At 47.7% G+C, this 21,800-nt stretch overlaps 2 protein-coding genes across 2 annotated transcripts; one reads left to right on the top strand and one right to left on the bottom strand.

Moving 5' to 3' along the window:
* Window positions 1-2,231: 2,231 nt before the first annotated feature.
* On the top strand, window positions 2,232-5,957 carry LOC123102856 (probable receptor-like serine/threonine-protein kinase At5g57670). The gene is made up of 7 exons (XM_044524316.1): window positions 2,232-2,814; window positions 2,891-3,012; window positions 3,122-3,258; window positions 3,345-3,878; window positions 3,977-4,626; window positions 4,719-4,871; window positions 4,972-5,957. The coding sequence occupies exons 1-7, from the start codon at window positions 2,527-2,529 to the stop codon at window positions 5,308-5,310; spliced, it is 2,223 nt and encodes a 740-aa protein (XP_044380251.1). The 5' UTR covers window positions 2,232-2,526; the 3' UTR covers window positions 5,311-5,957.
* A 258-nt stretch (window positions 5,958-6,215) lies between these two features.
* LOC123102857 (DNA-directed RNA polymerases I, II, and III subunit RPABC5) lies at window positions 6,216-8,973 on the bottom strand. Its single transcript, XM_044524317.1, has 4 exons — window positions 8,759-8,973; window positions 8,179-8,237; window positions 6,775-6,869; window positions 6,216-6,689 (listed from the first exon to the last, which is right to left on the bottom strand). The coding sequence occupies exons 1-4, from the start codon at window positions 8,792-8,794 to the stop codon at window positions 6,664-6,666; spliced, it is 216 nt and encodes a 71-aa protein (XP_044380252.1). The 5' UTR covers window positions 8,795-8,973; the 3' UTR covers window positions 6,216-6,663.
* Window positions 8,974-21,800: the final 12,827 nt, after the last annotated feature.

Genomic DNA, 21,800 nt, shown 5'->3' with positions numbered 1-21,800 from the left:
CTTTCTTTATGTACAGAATGTGGTGAAGGAAGCACACTCTAAGAATTTGCCTCTGTTATTTCTTAAGTTGGATATTGCCAAAGCTTTTGACTCGGTCAATTGGGGATACTTATTGGATGTTCTGAAGGGCTATGGGTTTGGGCAGCGCTGGATGGATCTCCTGGCCATTATGCTTTCTTCTTCAACTTCCAGAGTTTTGCTCAATGGAATCCCAGGAACCCCCTTTTCCCACAGGCAGGGTTTGAGGCAGGGCAATCCCCTCTCACCCATGTTGTTCATCCTAGCGATGGAACCACTGCAACGGATGTTTGCTAAGGCCACCGAGGAAGGAATCCTTTCCCAGATCAAGCGGAAGGCTGTCGGGATCAGAACTAGCATGTATGCAGATGATGCGGCACTATTCTTAAACCCAAGGAGACATGAAGTGGCGGCCACTCAACGGATTCTGAGAAGATTTGGAGACATTTCTGGGCTAATGGTTAATCTGGAGAAGTGTGTAGCCTACAAGATAAAATGCAATGATACTGACCATGCACAAACTTTGGTGGACTTTGGGGGCTCGGAGGGTTCTTTGCCATGCAAGTATTTAGGCCTCCCACTCAGTACAAGGAAGCCGAGGCAGGCAGAGATGCAACCCATTCTTGACAAGGCCAGGGCGAGGATCAAGCCGTGGAAAGGAAAGCTGATGAATAGGACTGGAAGACTAGCCTTGATTAACTCGATGCTCACTGCAATCGCGACTTATTACCTCACTTGCTTCGCTGCGGACAAGTGGGCTTCAAAAAAACTAGACAAATTCAGAAGAAGCTTTCTTTGGGCCGGAGAAGAGGAGGTTAGCGGAGGGAAATGTATGGTCAATTGGAAGCAATGTTGCACGCCCAAGAAATTTGGAGGCCTGGGCATCAAGAACATCAAGTTGTACAGCAGATCGCTAAGGCTACATTGGTTGTGGTGTGAGTGGGACTTGGTTGAGCGACCTTGGAAGGGAACGCAGGTTCCCTGTGATCGCATGGACAAAGCACTTTTTGACGCTTGCACTTCAATCACTCTTGGGAATGGGCAAATCTCCCGGTTCTGGCACGATCGTTGGCTTGCGGGAGAATCTCCAAGAGACATCGCACCTGACATTTTTAAGCTGGCCTGGAGGAAGAACTTGACGGTCTCGGAAGCCTTGACTGAGGGAAGATGGATGCGAGGCGCTCAACGGATGAGTGCGGAAAATCAAATCCACCAATTCATCTCACTGTGGGAGAAGGTTCAGACGGTATAGCTAAATAATAATAGAAACGTGATCTCTTGGAACCGATCAAGCAACGGATCCTACTCTAACAGGTCAGCTTATGAAGCACAGTTCATTGGCCGCATCGAACAACCACACCTGGCGACGGTCTGGAGGATAAAAGTTGAGCCCAAAGTGCAGTTTTACACATGGCTGCTACTGCAAAATCGGAATTGGACTGCCGACAGGCTCGATCGTCGTGGGTGGCCTCACAGCCCGGAATGCCCGCTTTGTGACCAGGCTCCGGAAACAGCACTGCATCTCCTACTTACTTGCCCCTATGCTCAAGAGCTATGGGTTGCTGCCCGAAGCTTGCACTTGCGAGTTGCTGAAATTGCACTGGGTGCAACCTCCATCCGCTCTTGGTGGCGCAAAATCAACACCGGTGTTCCCAAGGATGCGCGCCACAAGCAGGTCCGCTTTGCTGTGTACATTGCCTGGAACATTTGGAAGGAGCGGAACCGTCGCGTTTTCCAGGCGACAAATGCGCAGGTCCCAACCATTTTGCAGCTTGTGAAGGATGAGATTGGCCTCCTGCAGGAGGCAGCTCGGGAGTAGTTGTTGTGTGTAGTGGGGTGGTCAGCCCCTATCTGATCATGATTCTCTAGAACTTCAGTTCACCTTTCTCTATAACTCTGTAATTCTTTCCGATCTATAATGCAATGGCAGAACTTCTGCCTTTTCCCGTCAAAAGTAATTCAAAGATCCCAATATTGCATTCTATAAACATATCAAAATACTTTCTCCATCCCATAATGGAAGACGTATTACATCGTTTTGTTGCTGGAATTGAGGACAAAGTGCCCCAACCGCTAGTCTAGTCAACACCGTGGCCCATAGAAGTAGTATAGAAGTGGTAGAAGAGAATGGCTGCGCACAGGTAGTAAATCCACGGCGGCGCGGGTGGATGCAATCGCACGCCACGCACCACGGATGGCTCCCGCGGATGCAAAATCTTGCCTCCGTCACTGTTAGTAAAACTCAAGTCTCTACTCCCGCTTTTAAAAGAATCGCCGCCCGCGCAGCCAGCTTGGATGCCACGGCGACGGCAAGCGCAGCCTACCCGCATCCGCATGGGCATGGCGCCACCACCATATAACGCAACACCCACCGTCCTTCTCCCTCCGTCTCCGATCCATCCAACAAACTGAAGCAGAGCAAACGGGTCGGCTCGAGATTCGGCAGCAGGGCAATTCGGTGACCTGTGTCCGTGTGGCGTGCTTGCTTCTTGATCAGGCGTCGGCAGCATGAAGCACAGATCGTCGAGGACCCGGTGCGCGCCGCCGCCGGTGGGAGTGCCAGCGCGCGGCTGGGGAGGGAGGACGCTGCTGGTGGCGGTTCGGAGGGACGCGGCCGGGAGGGAGCTGCTCACCTGGGCGCTGGCCAAGGCCGCCGCCGCCGGCGACCGCGTTGTCGCCCTCCACGTCACGACCGCCGGAGCCGCCGACGGGTTCGGGCCGGATGAGAGGAGCAGAGCCGCCGATTCGCTGGCCTCCGTGCTCGGCGCGTACGACGGCTTCTGCAATCTCAACGAGGTACCTGCCCCTCTCTTCTTGCTTGCTGCCTCTTTGGCCGGAGAATTGCTTCCTCACCGCCTTCTCTCCCCATCAGATCAGCCTGGAGCTCAGGGTCTGCCATGGATCATCCGTCAAGAGGGCTTTGGTAAACGAGGCCGTCTCCTACGGCGCCGCGCAACTCATCCTCGGGATCACCAAGAACTCTAGGCATCTCGGGTACATATAACCACTCCTGCTCCTGCACATCACATTCTGGTGTTTCATCCATCGATTCGCATGTTGCAAGCAAATGGTTACATTGTTTTCTTATCTATCATATCATCAGATTGTCTGCCACCGTTGTGGCCAAGTACTGCGCCAAGAGGATCCCGCAGAGCTGCACGGTTCTTGCGGTCAGCAATGGCGCCGTTGTGTACCATGGGAACGCAATACAGGAGGAGATCAACCACTGCTGCACTACAAGTATGCTGCCCATAAAGTTTCTTCTGCGCCTTTTTTGGGGGGTACGAATTTTCAAATTGGCTGATGACGTTCAAATTATGCTGCAGTGTCACCCCGAAGAAACTATTCTCTGGTGGCGGAGACACCACGAAGAATCTACCGGAAGATACTCGACGCAGCGGCGACGATTGGGGAGAAAACTAAGGATGACTCATCCATCGGCCATCGCCGGTCCTTGCAGCGGAACATGTCAATGTCGATGAGCGCCCCCGTCTCGCCAAAGGTAGCGGCAGCACCACCAACTCCGGTGACATGTCACAGGCGGGAACTGCCGGAGGTGGCTGCCGGGTGGCCATTGCGAAGGAAGGACATCATGCCTGCCTCGCCGGAGTGTTCGGAGATGTCTGTGGTTGAGTGGGCAATGCGGCTTCCAAGCCGGTGCTCACTGCTATCGCCAGCCAGTTCAGTCAAAACTTCCGATTACCAGGCGACCTCTCAATCAAAAAGCGATTTGACAGAGCCGCCGTCTCCGGTGACCGAGGAAGCAGCGGAGCTGGTCTCGATCAGAGACAAGTACTCGTCAATGTACACCATGTTCAGTTACGGTGATCTTGCGAGGATCACCTCTGACTTCTCCCCAGGTACGTACACCATGCAACATTTCATTGTCAGTTCTGAATGTCATTCGCAGCCGATCTTCTTATGCTTCTGCTGACGTTGAACCCACTTTCTCGAGCAGAGCGGGTAGTGGGGAAAGGTGGTGCGAGCCATGTTTACAATGGCCGTGGCGAAGACGGCAAGGAGCTGGCGGTGAAGGTCTTGAAATCTTCAGCGGAGGTGATGAAGGAGTTCTCCGCGGAGATCGGCATCATCAGCTCCGTCCACCACAAGAACGCCATGGCCCTCGTCGGGTTCTGCGCCGAGCGCGGCAAGCTCATGCTGGTCTACGACTACATGCGCAGAGGCAGCCTGGAGGAGATCTTGCACGGTGAGAAAGAATGCAAGGGCTCAAGGTTAGATTGGCCGGAGAGATTCAAGGTGGCCGTGGGAGTCGCGCGCGCCCTCAATTATCTCCACGGCGGCGGCCACACCAAGCGTCCGGTGGTTCACAGGGACGTCAAGTCCTCCAACATCCTCATCTCCCAGGATTGCGAACCCAAGCTGTGCGACTTCGGCCTCGCGCTGTGGGCGGCGGACGCGGCGGCGCAGGTCACCGGCGACGACTTAGCCGGCACCTTCGGGTACTTGGCCCCTGAGTACTTCATGCACGGCAAGGTCAGCGACAAGATGGATGTGTACGCTTTCGGGGTGGTCCTTCTGGAGCTCGTCTCCGGGAGGAAGCCGGTGAGCTCCGGTGGCCCCAAGGGCCAGGAGAGCATAGTGATGTGGGTAAGTATCTTATCTTACAGCATCTTAAATTCTTAATCATCAAGAAGTGGAACAATCGTGAATGGTGCTTTAATCTAATTTGTGCTGGGCAGGCGAATTCCGCCGTGCAAGGTGGCAAGCTGACAGAGCTCGTCGATCCGAGCCTTCCGACGGACGGCGACAACGCCGGCGAGATGGAGAGAATGGCCCTCGCGGCTGCACTCTGCATCCGTCGAGCACCGCAAGGCCGGCCTAGCATGGCAAACGTAAGATTTACTATCGCCATCTCCATTTTACTTGGTCGTCTTGTTCGATCGATCGATCGTTAGCTGCTCACAACACATGGTACCGTCTGAACTTGTTCAGGTCCTGAAGCTGCTCGACGGCGACAGCGACGCCGTCCAGTGGGCGAGGTCGCAGCTAGGCGTGCCCAACGCCTGCGACGACAACCACGGCGACGAAGATTATTACAGTGCGGCTGCTTCGCCGGACAAGAACGACATCCAGTCGTACATCAAGCTCGCTCTGCTCGACGGGGGTGACGAGGAGGATGACGACGACTCCGCCTCCATGGGTTGCGCCGTCGACTTCATCGCCGGCAACATGTCGCTGGAGGAGTACATGAAGGGGAGGTGGAGCCGGTCGTCCAGCTTGACTGAAGACGGAGGCTCCAACCATGGCGGGAGTGCACGGATTTTCGTGTAGATCATCAGGAATTCTTTTGATTCTTTCGTTTATGTGTATATATGTTGAGTTGAGTTTTCTCTTTCTAGTTAGTTAGTAGGGTGGTTGTACAGTTTTCATGTTTCATCTAGCTAGTCATTCATGGATTTGTTACAACATCTGTACCATTCTCCTCCAAGGACCAAAGGAGAAAATTGTATACATTCCAGTTTGAAGTTTCTATGATACTGGGTGGGAGGGAACTATAGAATTACAACTTCGCAACAAAAAAAAATACTACTCATGCAAACAACCCTTGTTTGGATGTGGGTATTTCTATCAAGTGTTCCGAATTTACTGAAATTTGAAATGAACACATAAGATCCCAAGAAAAATACTGCCCATCCAAACAATACCCATCGATGGAGAATTCTGGTTCTAGAATAAATTATGCATCCGTTATGGTGAGAACTAACTGTAGATGCTTTTTCAAACTTATTTTTCAGGGATTTTTCAAATTGATGTGTATGTCTCTGATTGAACTACCCGGTTTAAACGCCTATTACAGAAATACATGTACACTAAATAAAACTTCATGATTGTGCTAAGCAGCGTGAACTTAATCTTAATCCCTGGGGATGTTCCACGGAATTCGCAGGTCAACGGAAATGATAGAGGTGGATTGTATGATTAGGCCTACGAGAACATGTTATGGATGCAGCATCACCATAAACAAGCACGACCATCGAAAACAGAGCATCTCTACCATACAACGAGGCTTCGCTAAGAGAAGCATGTGCAATTATGCATGCATCAATGAATAGTACGATGATTGCACTATAGGTCAACACCGATGGGAATGACACCCTTGCAATATGATTACCACCTAGGTCAACAAGTGGATGAATGGATGATAATTCAATTTAACAGCAGTCACAAACAAATCATCGATGAGCATTGTTTGCATGTGCTCAAAACCGCAATAGTTATCTATCTTGATTTTAGATACATCGATATCATCAGAGGAATAGAAAACAAACAAATATCAAGCATGAAGGTACATGTGGAAGTTCAATGCATATCACTAGTGACGATTCAATGTTAAGATACCCATGGGTGCCCACAACCAACAAGATCCAACAGAAAGCACAGGAATAACATGTTCAACGCTTGGAGCTTAATAAGTTTGAAACTGGAGAATGCATAGACTTGTTGGTTAATACTCTATTACTAGTAGAAACGCATGGTCACACTAACAGTCCTTGGAGATTCATGAACAAACCAACTTCATTTCAGGACCTCGCATTTTGCACCTCCTAAGCACTGACATAAGAAACTGCATCTTGAAAAGTACAAAGGAACAAAGGCTTCGAGGCAGAATGGGTTCAATTAACTTCAACTTGTCTCCGTCTTCTCCAGGGCTGAAATGAACAAGTGTCAGTTCCAAAAGAAATAACAAAGGAAGCAGAATATAGCTTACAAAGTTACATAACAGCATCAACTTACTGTTGTAGTTGAGCAACTTCTCAATGAGGTCAACATGGGTCATGAGCATACGGCGGCAGCAGTAGCGAACCAAGCCCAAGGCATCCAGAGCATCCCTAACAACATACAACAGCAGAAAGATTGGAATATCAGTTTTAAACATGATATACAATATTAACAATAAAAATTATCTAATAAACCATAACCAATGTCCCTTCTAATAATTCTAATCTCTGGAAAAGTATAAAATAGGTAGGATAAAGATGCTCCTCTATTTTCCAGGAACTGTATTGACAAATAAGTACCAATTGGGATATACATAGATTAAGTGTCAATAGTGATTATCTGGGCCTTAAGCATGGGGAAGAAAAACATAGACACAAATGTCCAGGTGGAACACAAAGCAGCAAAGATTCCAACATTTCAGAAACCAAGCACCCCAGCCAGACAGCCACACTCAACGGTAGACTCCAATAAGTTGGTAACTCCAATATGTATGTAATATAATTTACAATTTTACACCATGAACATTTGTCTTGTCATTATAGTGTTCATTACCAAGAAACAGCATACCATTACACAATAACATCATTTCATTGTCAACCGGTATGCAGAGTAAGGGACAAGTACATATGGCTAATCTGATGACATTTTTTACTATACTCCATGTACCTCGCTAAGTCAGACAATAAAATATAATACAATCTCATGCAATAAAATTTACAGTTCATCATGAGCTTCTATTTTTTCGTCTTTCTAGCGTCCATTTACTAGATACACAATATTATTCCAACATAACATTACGACACAGCATGCAGAGTATGAGTGTGCACATGGCTAAAAAGGTGAATTTTATTTTTTTTGGCAAAGACTACAAAGATTAGTACACCGCCATACTCTTAAGTACCTAGTTACGTAAATTTTGAACACAGGGAAAAACACGTCATAGGATGTAAACATAGCAACTATCATCCAGACTTAGCCATTTGGTTTAACACTGGCATAATTCTAACTGCTCCACACATCCCAGTCAAAGTGACAGTTCAGTGAAATGGCAAGTACAAGGCTTACGAAACATCTAAAACAGGGAAGCACCACACTAGTAAGGGACCCCAAATGCATCAAAAGATGCATGACACAGCCAGTTTTCAGTGCTCATTCATTATGGATCAGGTCTGCTACGGTGTTCGGTGGTGCACCATGTACGTCACAAGATATACAGCATACTAGTGTATCACACTTATGTGCATAACTTCCTCACATAGAAGTGAAACATGTTCCATTGTAGCTAAAAACGAAAAGAAGCCGACATTGCAAATGCAGGCTCCCTGAAGGCCTCATCCACCAAAACAGGATCAAAGGCAGAGCCAGTACAATATGCACAATCAAACCGCAGCACAGGAACCAGGATGCATAAATGCTTACCCCTCAGTGTAGTCGGCCTGGAGAAGATCGAGGTAGTGGTCCCACTTGTTCCCGATCACCTGTCCAAGCATACAAATTGAACTTGTGAGCTGATCTCTTTCTTTAGATAAAAGGCAAGGAGTTCTCCCGATGCATTATATGAATATGTAGATAAGAAAAAACATGCAGAGCTGTTCACAGAAGTTTAAATGGAATACTTCTCAGTAAAAATTGTTGTGCCGCACAACAACTACACCCTAGTGTTGAATCTTGGGTACAAACAGCTAGCGACTATATACGATAAAACATCACTTGATTATTCGAGAGTATCGATGAGAAAATCTTGAAGCATACCACCACATAAACCTAGAAGAAGAGTGCGGATACCCTAAGAGGCGATGTGCCCTAAGCCGCGGCGTGCGTCCTTAAAGGGTGGCCGACGGGAGCACGAGAGAGCGGCGAATCGAAGAAACCCCTAGCGAAAAGAGGCCAAGCAGGCTATGCCGGAGACGCAAGAACGAGAGGCACCGGAGAACGCCGGAAGGGAGGAGGAGAAAGGGTACATGAGGGTGTTGTGGATGGAGGGGTGATGGGAGTTTACCTTGCCGCAGGTGAAGCAGCGAACCGGGATGATCATCTTCGATCCTCCGCCTCCGCCTTTGCCGCCGCCGCTGGAGAAGGAAGGGGAACAAGGGTTTTGGGGCGAAGGCGAGGGTCAGTGAGGCCTTATACAATCGGAGGATGCTTAGAAAGATGCTTAGAAAAATAAACCAGACTTTCCTTAAGCATCAGTGTTTCTTTATACAGGGTAGACGCTTAACTAAGCGTCTCTTCTATAGAAATAGGTACCGGTGCTTCAGAAAAAACTCGATTTATTTTTTTAATCATCTTTTTAAGCACCTCCCATTATATAAAGCCTGAGAGAAAAGAAAGGCTTCGTAGGAAGGACAATGAGATGTTCTAAAAAAAAAAGAGCAACGAGATTTTTTTTCCCGAGTGAATTGCACACAACACAATCTTTAGGGACACTTATAATAGTTTACACCAGCTTTTAAGGAAATTTTTCACAAAATCGCAACTTATAAGCTAACTACCAACGCACCACTCAAATCCTCGTATTACGCAAACTAACAAATTGGGCCTATCACACAGGCATTGTAAATCAAGCGGGTGCTCCTGATACATACGATCTCCTCTCGACCCGCCACCGCCTCACTTCTCACCGGCAGCCCCGCCATCTCCTTCGCCCCGACGCTTGCCCATCGAATCCTTCACCCCTACGTCGTCTCCTCCAGCAGCACCTTCTCCTCTGCCTCACCACCGGCTCGTCCGCCCAGGGTCGTCGTCTCCATGTTGTGCTTCTCCGCTCGATGCCGCCGATCATCCTACTAAGCTCCTCATCGTTGACGCCCGCCTCACAAACGAGCTCATCATAGCCTGACAATGAAGTGAGCGTGCGCCTGGAAGTGAAAGAAATGATTTTTGTTTCTTCAGTGAACTGGCTGCAGGACCTTCACTGCAAGCAAATTTTGGGCTGTTGTGTTTGTGCTCTGTTTCTTTGGAGTTTTGCAATGAATAGCTACAGATTTTCCTTGGTGTAATCTAGTGATGTAATTTGCTGGCTATATGTGAAATTTGAGGTAACACATAGCTCTGAAGTTAACTGCTCTAAAATTGTTCTCATATCTGTTGCTCAACCATGTGCTGTCTACTCTAGAAGTGATGCGGAGCATCCCACGTTCATCCCATGTACACTCCGACTATTCTCCAAGCCCCAAGGATACATAAGATGGGACCTCGACTATACACCATTGGACACAAGGTGAACTCGCTCCTCTCCGAACTTTCACTTTCCACATGTGAGACATGGCTACTACCTCAAACTTGTGTGCTATACATGTCCAGGAACCAAGAGGAAGCCCATGGACCAGAAGGCGAGGACACCAAGCACGAGGAACAAGAAGAAGGGCTACGGAAGAAGCTCCAGCCACCGGACGACCGGCCGGGACCGGATGTCCGACGCCTGAAGACCCACCGGACGACCGACCCGGACCGGACGACCGACGATCCTGCACCCGAGCCAAATGAGCGGATGTCCGACAAGTCCCGGACGTCCGACACACTCCAGCGTCCGGACGTCCGACCGCCCCCGAAAATCCGATGCCACCTCAACCGGGCTAAAACGCCGGATGTCCGACAAGTACCGGACGACCGGAGCCTCGCAAGCCACCGGACGTCTGGTACCTGTCGGACAACCGGCGCCTGTGTGTGCATAGAGATCGGGCCCGAGGCCCATGTATCCCCCACTTACCCCTTTGTGTCCCTAGACTATATATACTCTTCCACCTCCTTCTAGTTAGAGTTAGCAAAGGATTAGCTCATATTTTGTGTGAGAGCTTTGCTCATCCACTTGGGCACCTTCTCCTCGGAGATTCGAGCCTCCACCGGAGAAGATCCCCCAAGCGGATTCAAGACCCCTTTTAGGGAAGAACTCAAGACCTCCTCACGGAGAAGACCGGCTACCCTTGTATCGTCCTTAGTTGTCCGTGGATCGTGTATCTTTCCTTATGTACTCGAGGATCTAGAACATGTGTGACTTACGTGTTGGTTTAGTGTTTTCTCTTGTGTTCCCCCCTTTTCCCCTGGTGTTCCTCGTGTTCTTCGCGGGATCCGCTCTTTTCGTGAAAGATCGGCCAATTAGGATTCCACCCTACATCATCTTGGTGTCAGAGTGTGACGCCCCGTGACCGATGTGCCAGGTGTCGTCCAGTTATTCGTTGTTGTTGCCTTGTCATTGCTTGCGTGTCATGCATTGCATATCATGTCATCATGTGTATTTCATTTGCATACATGTTCGTCTCATGCATCCGAGCATTTTCCTCGTTGTCCGTTTTGCATTCCGGCGCTCCTATCTCCTCCGGTGGTCATTTCTACCTTCTTTTCGTGTGTGGGGGTTAAACATTTCCGGATTGGACCGAGACTTGCCAAGAAGCCTTGGTTTACTACCGGTAGACCGCCTGTCAAGTTTCGTACCATTTGGACTTCGTTTGATACTCCAACGGTTAACCGAGGGACCGAAAAGGCCTCGTGTGTGTTGCAGCCCAACACCCTACCATTTTGGCCCAAAACCCACCTAAGACCTCTCCATCATCTCGGTCGTTCGATCACGATCACGTGACCGAAAACCGCACCTCCTTTGGACTCTCCTAGCTCCCTCTACCTATAAATATGTGATCCCCTCCGAAATTCGCGGTCTAATCCTAGATCTTCCTCCTCCGCGCGCCGGACATGTCCACTCCGCCGCGGGACATGTCCGCCTCCGCCCCTCGTCCAATCAGATCACGCCACGTCAGCACCCGCGCCGCCCCACTTCGCCGCCGGCCCGTGAGGCCCGAATCGGACCCGCCCCGGGCCGCGCCGAGCCCGAGGAGGCCCGTGCCTCCGCCGCCGTCCCCGCGTTACCGGAGTTCCGCGCCGGCTTCGTCTTCGGCCGCCGCCGGCCAGCAGCTCGCCGGAGCCGACCGAGCCGACCTTGCCGAGCGTTGCCGACAGCCTCCGTTGCCTCGCCGGGCGCGCCGCCAACCTAGCGCGCCGCCGCCTCGCCTGCTCTTCGCGCGACGCCGCTCCGGTCGCCGTCCGGCCTCGTAGTCGCCGGATCCGGGGGCGCCATGCCTGGATCCGCTTTCCGCCGTCGCCAGCTCGCAGCTCCGGGCCGGATCCGGCGAGATTCGGCCGGGCAACCGCCGCTGCCGCCGCCCTACGTCCTCTACGTCGGCAGAGCGCGAGGACGCCGACGACCCCCGCGTGGGCCCCGCGTCCGGCCCGCTCCACCCGCGGTCCAGCCCAGCCTCCCTGGCCCAGCAACCCCACCTCCGGCCCGCCTCGTCCTCCATCGTCCTGGGCCGAGCCCACTTGGTGAGCGTCCTGCTAAGCCTCGCCCTGAGCACACTTTAGTATCCAACTCTCACCATATTTTTGTTGTCTGCGATTTTAACTAAGTCCCCGAAATTTCTAGTTTCAAATGCCCATGTTCATCATGTCGTAACTTTGCATCCGTAGCTCCGTTTCGTGCATGTAGCATATCAAAATGTTCGTCTCAGAGAGTACATCATTTCACCTCATTGCATCATTTTCATTTGAGCTCATCTTGATGACCGAAATGCTATTGAAAGAGAGCTATTTGAGTTAATTGTCAGATCTGCTGCATCAAATAGCTATTTGTCATTTTTTCCATGATTAATGTGTGCATGATATGCCCTGAGCTCTACATGTGTTTTGTTATATGCCATGCCATCTTACCAGAGGTGCTATCCATGTATTTTTTTTGATATGTGTGGTAACTAGCTCAAGCTTGCAAAGTAGTGCATTCGTTAATGCTGATTTCAGGGACTTAGAATTTCACCGTCCTTGATCTGTTTTTATCAATATGCCATATGTTCATGTTGTTTCCTAGTGATCCGTGCCTTTTTTGAGGATGATCATTAAGGATGATTTGTTAATCTTGTAGTGCTCTATCCATCCATGTCTTTGTTTGCAATTATGAAGTACCCTAGCTTGAGTCAACCGAGCTCTACTTTTGCTATTTCGTGAATCTGGGCAGATTGTCTACTTGTTAGTAATTTTGCCGAGGATGTTGTTGTTTATCCGTGCATGCTATGTTGTTGTTCTTGCCATGTCTAGCTTGTATAATGTGTATTCTTGATGGGTGTATGCTTAGATTGTCATGCCTTGCTCTGTAGTGAGTGAATCGAGCTCGTAAACATGCCTACTTGATGTCTGATTTGCATGTTCCAGTTTTTCACTAAGTTCGTGATCTGATTATGTTTTTGCCATGTTCACATGCTTGCAATTGTATTTTCCGATCCCTTTTGGCTCAAGGTCACTAAGGGACTTTTGTTAAGCTATTTGAGTATCTCCATGCCATGCCTTGCTTTGCCATGTTAAGTTCCTGTAGCATATAGATTTCATGCTCCAAAGTATGCTACCTGATCTGAAATTCCAGACAAGTGTTAATTTCACTAAGTCTGAGACATGTTTACCAATTGCACTTTTGCCATGCTTGTTTGAACCTGTTAATGGATGAATGGGCCGTAGCTCAGTGTTCATCTTTTGTCAAGCATCATGAGTGGATCTTTGCCATGTAGTTTGTTGCCATGTTTGAGTGTTGTAGCATGTTTGTCTTGTTGCATTTAGATGGCTACTTGCTATTTATCGCAGACCGGTGCCATATTTGTTTTGCTTGCCATTTCCAAACCGTGCATCCGATTCCGGTGTTCTTTATATCGTTTTCAACCGAGATCACCTCACCTTTCCAGTGGCACACTTGGATTTTCATGTTGAGGCCAGGTTCAATCATTCCTTGTCAAATCATGCATATGCATCGCATACCGCATCCCGCATATCATATCATGTTCATGTGTTGGTTGTTTACTATGTTGTGTGCTTCTTCCCGGTGTTTGCTTCTTCGAGTTGGTTCTGATAACGTCGCGTTTGTGAGGACCCGTTCGTCTACGTCCATTTGTCTTCTTCATGGACCCGTTCTTCTTCCTTGCGGGATTTCAGGCAACATGATCATACCCTCGAAATCACTTCTATCTTTGCTTTGCTAGATGCTCGCTCTTTTGCTATGCCTATGCTGCGATACCTACCACTTGCTTATCATGCCTCCTATATTATCGAACCAAGCCTCTAACCCACCTTGTCCTAGCAAACCGTTGTTTGGCTATGTTACCGCTTTGCTCAGCCCCTCTTATAGCGTTGTTAGTTGTAGGTGAAGATTGAAGTTTGTTCCTTGTTGGAACATGGAGATGTTGTTCCTCGTTGGAACATGTTTACTTGTTGGGATATCACAATATCTCTTATTTAATTAATGCATCTATATACTTGGTAAAGGGTGGAAGGCTCGGCCTTATGCCTGGTGTTTTGTTCCACTCTTGCCGCCCTAGTTTCCGTCATATCGGTGTTATGTTCCCGGATTTTGCGTTCCTTACGCGGTTGGGTAATAATGGGAACCCCTTGACAGTTCGCTTTGAATAAAACTCTTCCAGCAATGCCCAACATTGGTTTTACCATTCGCCACCTAGCCTTTTCTTTTCCCTTGGGGGTCGCGCGCCCAAGGGTCATCATTATTTTAAACCCCCGGGCCAGTGCTCCTCTGAGTGTTGGTCCAACCTGTCAGCTGCTGGTGGCCACCAGGGGCAACTCTGGGCTGGCCTACCCGTACCTAAGACAATCTGAGTGTGCCCTGAGAAAGAGATATGTGCAGCTCCTATCGGGATTTGTCGGCACATTCGGGCGGTGTTGCTGGACTTGTTTTACCATTGTTGAAATGTCTTGTAACCGGGATTCCGAGTCTGATCGGGTCTTCCCGCTAGAAGGAATATCCTTCGTTGACCGCGAGAGCTTGTCATGGGCTAAGTTGGGACACCCCTGCAGGGTTTTGACCTTTCGAAAGTCGTGCCCGCGGTTATTGGCAGATGGGAATTTGTTAATGTCCGGTTGTAGAAAACCTGAAGTTGACCTTAATTAAAATGCATCAACCGCGTGTGTAACCGTGATGGTCTCTTTCCGGTGGAGTCCGGGAAGTGAACACGGTGTTGGAGTAATGCTTGACGTAGGTTGTTCTAGGATCACTTCTTGATCATAGTTGTTCGACCGTGCTTTTGCCTTCTCTTCTCGCTCTCATTTGCGTATGTTAGCCACCAAATATGCTAGTCGCTTGCTGCAGCTCCACCTCATACCTTTTACCCTACCCATAAGCTTAAATAGTCTTGATCGCGAGGGTGTGAGATTGCTGAGTCCCCGTGACTCACAGATACTTCCAAAATCAGCTTGCAGGTCCCGATGAGTCCGTGCAGATGACGCAACCAAGCTCAAGGAGGAGCTCGATGAAGATCTTGTCCTTTGTGTTGTTTCATTCTAGTTGATCAGTAGTGGAGCCCAGTCGGGACGATCGGGGATCTGTGTAGCATTTGGGGTAGTCTTCTTTTATTTTGGCTCCGTAGTCGGGTCTTGATTGTAGCTGGTTGATGTAATGCTTTATTTATGTAATTGTGTGAAGTGGCGATTGTAAGCCAACTATGTATCTTTTTCTCCTATTGTATTACATGAGTTGTGTGAAGATTACCTCACTTGCGACATTGCTTTCAATGCGGTTATGCCTCTAAGTCGTGCTTCGACACGTGGGAGATATAGCCGCATCGAGGGCGTGGCACAGAGCCACGTTGATCACGATTTTGGAGCCTCCTCGTTGTGTTTTCTAGCCTAATTTTGTTGTGTTCTTCCCCAATTTCGAAAATCCCCATCAAAAATAGCCCCAAATTTTTTTGTGATTCGTTAGTTTGATGAAGTTTTGTTGGATTTGATCCATAGATTTGCTTGGTTTCAAGTGGATCTAGCATCTCCCCAATTTTTCCCACTTTCCATCCACGAAATCTCATCAATTTTGACCCCAAAATCATCATTTTGTGCCCAAAATCGCGCCTTGGATCTCGCATCTCGCATCTTGCGTTGACCCCGACCCACCGGACGACCGGCCCTTTACGAACATCCGGAGCCCCTGGACCGACCGGACGTCCGACCTTTTCCGGACGACCGGAACCCCTAACTCGAGCCGAATTTACGGATTTCCGAGCCCGCCCGGACATCCGACCTTGTCCGGACGTCCGTAACCTGTAAAAACTGATTTCGCTCAAATTTTGTTTCGGCTATAACTAATTCATCCGAACTCCGATTTTGACGTTCTTTAGCTCGTTGAAAAGCTCTTGACATCCCCCTTCCAACAAAAATACCACCAAAACCATTTGACTCCATCAAATTTTGTGAATTTTGGCATCTTCCCTAGGGCTTCCACCACATCATCCGCTACATCACCATCGACTTCCGCAACCTAACCAGTTTTGTTCCCCATCACATTAGTGGTTGCTTGAGGATTGAATTGAGTGTCCTAAGGTGTCTAGGCTACTTAGGGACGGTTGCTTCTTCATCAACCACCACCACCATAAATTTCGCATAGTTTTGCCTACTTTACACTCCCGCCATCCAACATAACCAAATTTTGTTTGAGTTGTGAGTTGTGTCTCTTAAGGTGTTTCGGCTACTTAGGGACCGTGCTTCCAACGCCAACACCGTGTATAGTCCATCACCTTAACCTCCACTTCCGCATTGCCTACTCGCATAATACATCATTGCATTTCCGCAATCCCATTGAGCTTCCGCAACCACCACCGCTTTCCCGCTACCACCATTTGGACATTTGACATTTGAGATTTTGAGTTCGCGGTTTTTCCGTTTCCTAAGGTGTTTCGGCTACTTAGGGACGAGTCTCCATCATCTTGGTATCTCCATCAAGATCACCGCCACTCATCATCGCCAAGGACGGTAACCTCCGTATCATCTTGGTATCGTAGTATCCCTCCATTGTATATTCCCTTGCCATTGCATTGATAACCCCTAGCCCATTTTGCGTCACTTGCCTATTGAGACTAGCCATTTGAGTATTGTCGGCAATGTTACTTGTGCACATTAGTGATCTACACCATACATTGCATACATACCATATCATATTGGTATCATCATATCATCTCTTGTGCCTCAAGTTTGTTCCCGCATATATACAATTGCTATCTTGGTTTGTGCATCGTGCAAAAGTGGCCACTCAAAAAAAGAATAAGCTTTTAAGCAAAAGAGTGAACAAAGAGCTCGTAAGCAATAACCATAGCATCATACCAACTTGCATATAAGATCATCTTGGATCACCTTGTGAGAAACACTGGGAACCATACATACATAGCATACCTGGGATAGAAAGTTATCCATTTTGCATCTTATAGGTTGTGCACAAGTGTCGTATCCGCCTATAGAGCAATCGTGCTAGCGTCTCTCTTGAGTTGTGCAACACGAGCGTTTTCCGTGGATTCCACATTTTGTGCTCATTCCTTGGTTGCACGACCCCATTTTATCTATCCGTGTGTGTGTTTCTGTGTGCCACCCATATTGCTATTGGTCTACTTGTTTCACTTGTGAATTTGTGAATCTCTTTCAACATTATTGACTCTTGCTAACATTTTGCATCAATTTTTTTGTTCCACTATCCTCACCGAGCTCCACTATAAGCCTAACTTGTGTAGGTGTGAGAAACCGACAAGAATTGGTACCAATTGTGCTATTTCCTTGTTCCACATTGGAGTGATCATTGATCCACTTTCAACTTCGGTCAAGGTACATTTGGTATTCGTTCTTCTCTTTCTCCCACTCATATTTGCTTGAGTATTGTGATGGATAGGCAAGGCATTTCATCTCCGGTCTTCCACAACAACGATGGCGTGAACAACTACATCACCAAAGCGTCAATCTTTGACCTACAACGACAAATGCAAAGTGCACAATCAAGATTGAGAGAGCGCATCAAGAACCTCTCCATTGACATTCGCCACTCCGAAGAGAGGAAAAGGGACTACATCGACAACAAGCTTTCCACACAAAAGGAGGATCAAGATGCAAGGATGGAGGAAATTCGGGCCTTGATCAAGTCTTCTTCCCCTTCATCATCCTCAAGGCAGCGACGAGCAAGTCACAAGTCTTCGGAGCGCAAAAATGATGCAAGCGCAAGTCGTCCACGTCCACATCTCCATGGCGACCACCATCACCTTCGTGATACACATCATCATGAAGGGCAAGTCACCTTCAAGCATCTTGTGCACGACGACGACGAACGACATCTACTACGATATCAAGTGCGACAACGCCAACATCATCATGACGATGCTCACCAAGCGCAAAACTACAAGTCCCAACAAGCCCTACTTCACGCCAAGGCCAAGCTTCGAGAGCAAAAGAGAAGATCGCGAGACAAGCACCACCAAGACGGAGCTACGGCTACACCAACCACTTCGGCATCTTCGCCAAGTGCTATCAAGGCATCTTCGCCTTTGGACGTACGACATCTTCGCCTACTCCCCATGAGTTCGCCTACATCGACATCTTCAACTACAAGGCGACCACCTACGAGCGAGGGAGACACTTCCATCTTCGAAAGCCCCTCAAGGAAGACGGCCGAGCACGGAAAATTCCCTTCGGTCATGGAGACGAGCTACGAGGTGCCACATCATATGGGCCTCCAACAACAAGACGGTGACAAGAAGGTCGAGCAAGGGCCATCCCATTCGACCACGGCGACGAGCATGAACCTCTTCAACAACATGAAGACGGCGCCCATATTGGACTCATACTCCGAGTCAAGCTACGAGACCGCACATGAGACCTTATCTTTGGTCTTAGAGGAGATTGATGATGTGCCATCTTCGGCCTTCATCCACGGCTACAACTACGACATGATTGAGCATGGAGACATTTGCACAAACATCTCTCCGACACCACATATAAAGAGATGCCCCAATTCCCATGTGAGGAGAGCCACCCCACCATGAGTGATACGAGTGACTCCACCATTTGTGACATTGAGTGCATTTCCTATGAGAGGATGAGTGTTACCACCACTAGCCCCACACTTGAGAGCATCCAAGAGGGAGTGAGTGAGCCACCACACTTAGTGAGTGAGGTAGTTGACACAGCATGTGAGGCCACTATGATTCCTAACGACTTAACCTCTACTCCGAGTGTGTTTTCTTCTTCGGTGCTAGGTATCCTACATGACGACATGCCTATCCTCGACAAGTCCATATCTTCAATGGAGACAACGATGGCCATGGTGGAAGAAGATGCACCCCCCCACATGGTTCCATCAATATGAAGATGACCATGACTTGGTCTTCGACACCTCACCTACAACACATGAGCGATGCTCCAAAGGTAACATAGGTGATGGTGCTTCTCTTGTCCCACTAGTGGACTATTTCACAAATGATTGCTTGCATGATGTTGATCCACCTATTCCCATGCTTCATGCTAGTGCGACTTCTTCATGTCATGACTTACCTATCTATGATGAATATGATGATGAGCATGTTGATTTGCCTAGTTGTGATGCTATGCTCCATAGGATATCATGTGAAAATTATATTGGTCACATCATGCTTGATAATCCTTCGAACTTGTCATATGCTATGAGTGAGATCTCACATATTGCATCATTTCAATCTCAGCATAGTAACTATGCATGCCCCATTAAAATCAATCCCATTTTCACTCATGTCATAGATGATGAGATGATGGTCATTGGCTTTTGTTTTTCATGTGATGATATTTCCATGCTTCCTTTACATGATTTGTGCAATTCATCTACTATGCTATGCCATGATCACATTGTTCCAAATATGCATTGTTTTGGATGTTGTCAATATTCTCTGTGTGATGTTTCCATTAATGATCATGAGGAGACCCCCATAGTTTCCTCATACATATTAGGAGATTTTGATGCATTCCATACTTTGCATGATTCTCATAATTGCTTCACCGTATGCATTCCATGAATAACAATGCTCTACATATTTCTTGTGATGCATTACACAATTTGAGTCTCCATTATGCTATACATAACAACAAACCAATCATGATGGATGACATGTTTCTATATCACTCATCTCATTTATTTGAGCATTGGCTATTTTGTGCTAACCAACACTTGCATGTGCGCATCATGATGGATGATGCGTACATATACCACACACACACAATTTTCCCTTTGTCTTTGTTTTGTGTAGGTACTCACGTATACTCGTCAACCTCTCAATCTCATGAGTTGACGAAACGAGCTCTTGAGAGCAAAGATGACTTGGGATCCCGTGAACTATCCTTCCCACCGCTCTCTTCGCGCAATGACTACGCGCATCTCTTTCACTTGGCTTTCACATGGCTATGGGCTATATACCGCTTGTCGCTTCATGCTCATTTTACCGTGTTCACTTTGCATGCTATGCTTGCTTCTATGCCTTTGCCATGAAATTGTGATCCTTGCTTGCGTCTACCCATGATTCACCATTATGCTACTCATATGTGTATTTGCATGCTTGGTGGAGATCCTTGTTGCCATTGCCATGTTTATCATGTGCCTCATGCTATTGATACTTGTTGTGTTGGGAGAGTCATGATGTACCATTGCTATTTACATATGGCCTCTCGCCAATACATTGATGATATTTTGCTCATATATTGCCTTCATGCTTGTGATATGTCTTGTGCATTATTCATGACCACCATTTGCACACATGACATGCTTGACATGATTCCCTCTAGTATGGTGCATCTTCGCACTACTAGCTCAAACCACTTGATTGCTTGCTTTGTTGCATCACCCATGTTCCTTTCTTACTCGCTTTCTTGGGTTGATGACATATATATTCATGCCTCTCACATGATACATCTTATTCATTGTCGCTTGCCTCCAATTGTTGCATCTACGATTATTGATCTTGGAGACTTGGACACTTTACTTCTGATGCATGCTTACTTGATTGAGCCTATTGTATTTGGTTGTTCTCGAATCATATGCCCCAATACTATGAAATGCTCGCTTGTCCTTTCTTATGATGAGCATGATGCATCCACTTGTTGGGTATTTTACCACACGAATGATAGGTTTTGCACTTCCGCTAACCTCATTTGTTTTTCCGAGTGTTTGTCATGTTCTTTCATTTTGAAGGATTCACAAGGCGGTGCCATTATGCGACAACTTGGTCATGCGAAGGCATACACGATGTGCAACACCAACTTTTGCGCCAGTCTCCTAAAGGTGAACTCCTTCCCTTTGAGCCATCCTCAAATACGCATATTGGATGGGTCATTCTTTCACTGTTGTCTCCTTCTTCTTGTCTACATGTTGCACCTATTGGATGGATGACCGACATTGAAGATTGGCTCTATGGACCTTCGCATTGAGGAGCGCTCGGACTTATTGGATGTACCTTCAAACCTCCACTCATGCCACGGCAACCCACAAGTATAGGGGATCACAACAACTTTCGAGGGTAGAGTATTCAACCCAAATTTATTGATTCGACACAAGGGGAGCCAAAGAATATTCTCAAGTATTAGCAGCCGAGTTTTCAATTCAACCACACCTGGAAACTTAGTATCTGCAGCAAAGTGTTTAGTAGCAAAGTAATATGATAGTGGTGGTAGCGGTAACAAAAGTAAAGACGGCAAAAGTAATGTTTTGGTATTTTGTAGTGATTGTAACAGTAGCAGCGGGAAAGTAAATAAGCGTAAAACAGTATATGGAAAACTCGTAGGCACCGGATCAATGATGGATAATTATGCCGGATGCGGTTCATCATGTAACAGTCATAACCTAGGGTGACACAGAACTAGCTCCAATTCATCAATGTAATGTAGGCATGTATTCCGTATATAGTCATACATGCTTATGGAAAAGAACTTGCATGACATCTTTTGTCCTACCCTCTCGTGGCAGGTGGGTCCTATTGGAAACTTAGGGATATTAAGGCCTCCTTTTAATAGAGAACCGGAACAAAGCATTAGCACATAGTGAATACATGAACTCCTCAAACTATGGTCATCACCGGGAGTGGTCCCGATTATTGTCACTTCGGGGTTGCCGGATCATAACACATAGTAGGTGACTATAGACTTGCAAGATAGGATCAAGAACTCACATATATTCATGAAAACATAATAGGTTCAGATCTGAAATCATGGCACTCAGGCCCTAGTGACAAGCATTAAGC

The sequence above is a fragment of the Triticum aestivum genome, chromosome 5A (genome assembly GCF_018294505.1).
Source record: "Triticum aestivum cultivar Chinese Spring chromosome 5A, IWGSC CS RefSeq v2.1, whole genome shotgun sequence".
Lineage (NCBI taxonomy): Eukaryota > Viridiplantae > Streptophyta > Magnoliopsida > Poales > Poaceae > Triticum > Triticum aestivum.
This window is presented reverse-complemented; position numbering and strand designations above follow the sequence as displayed.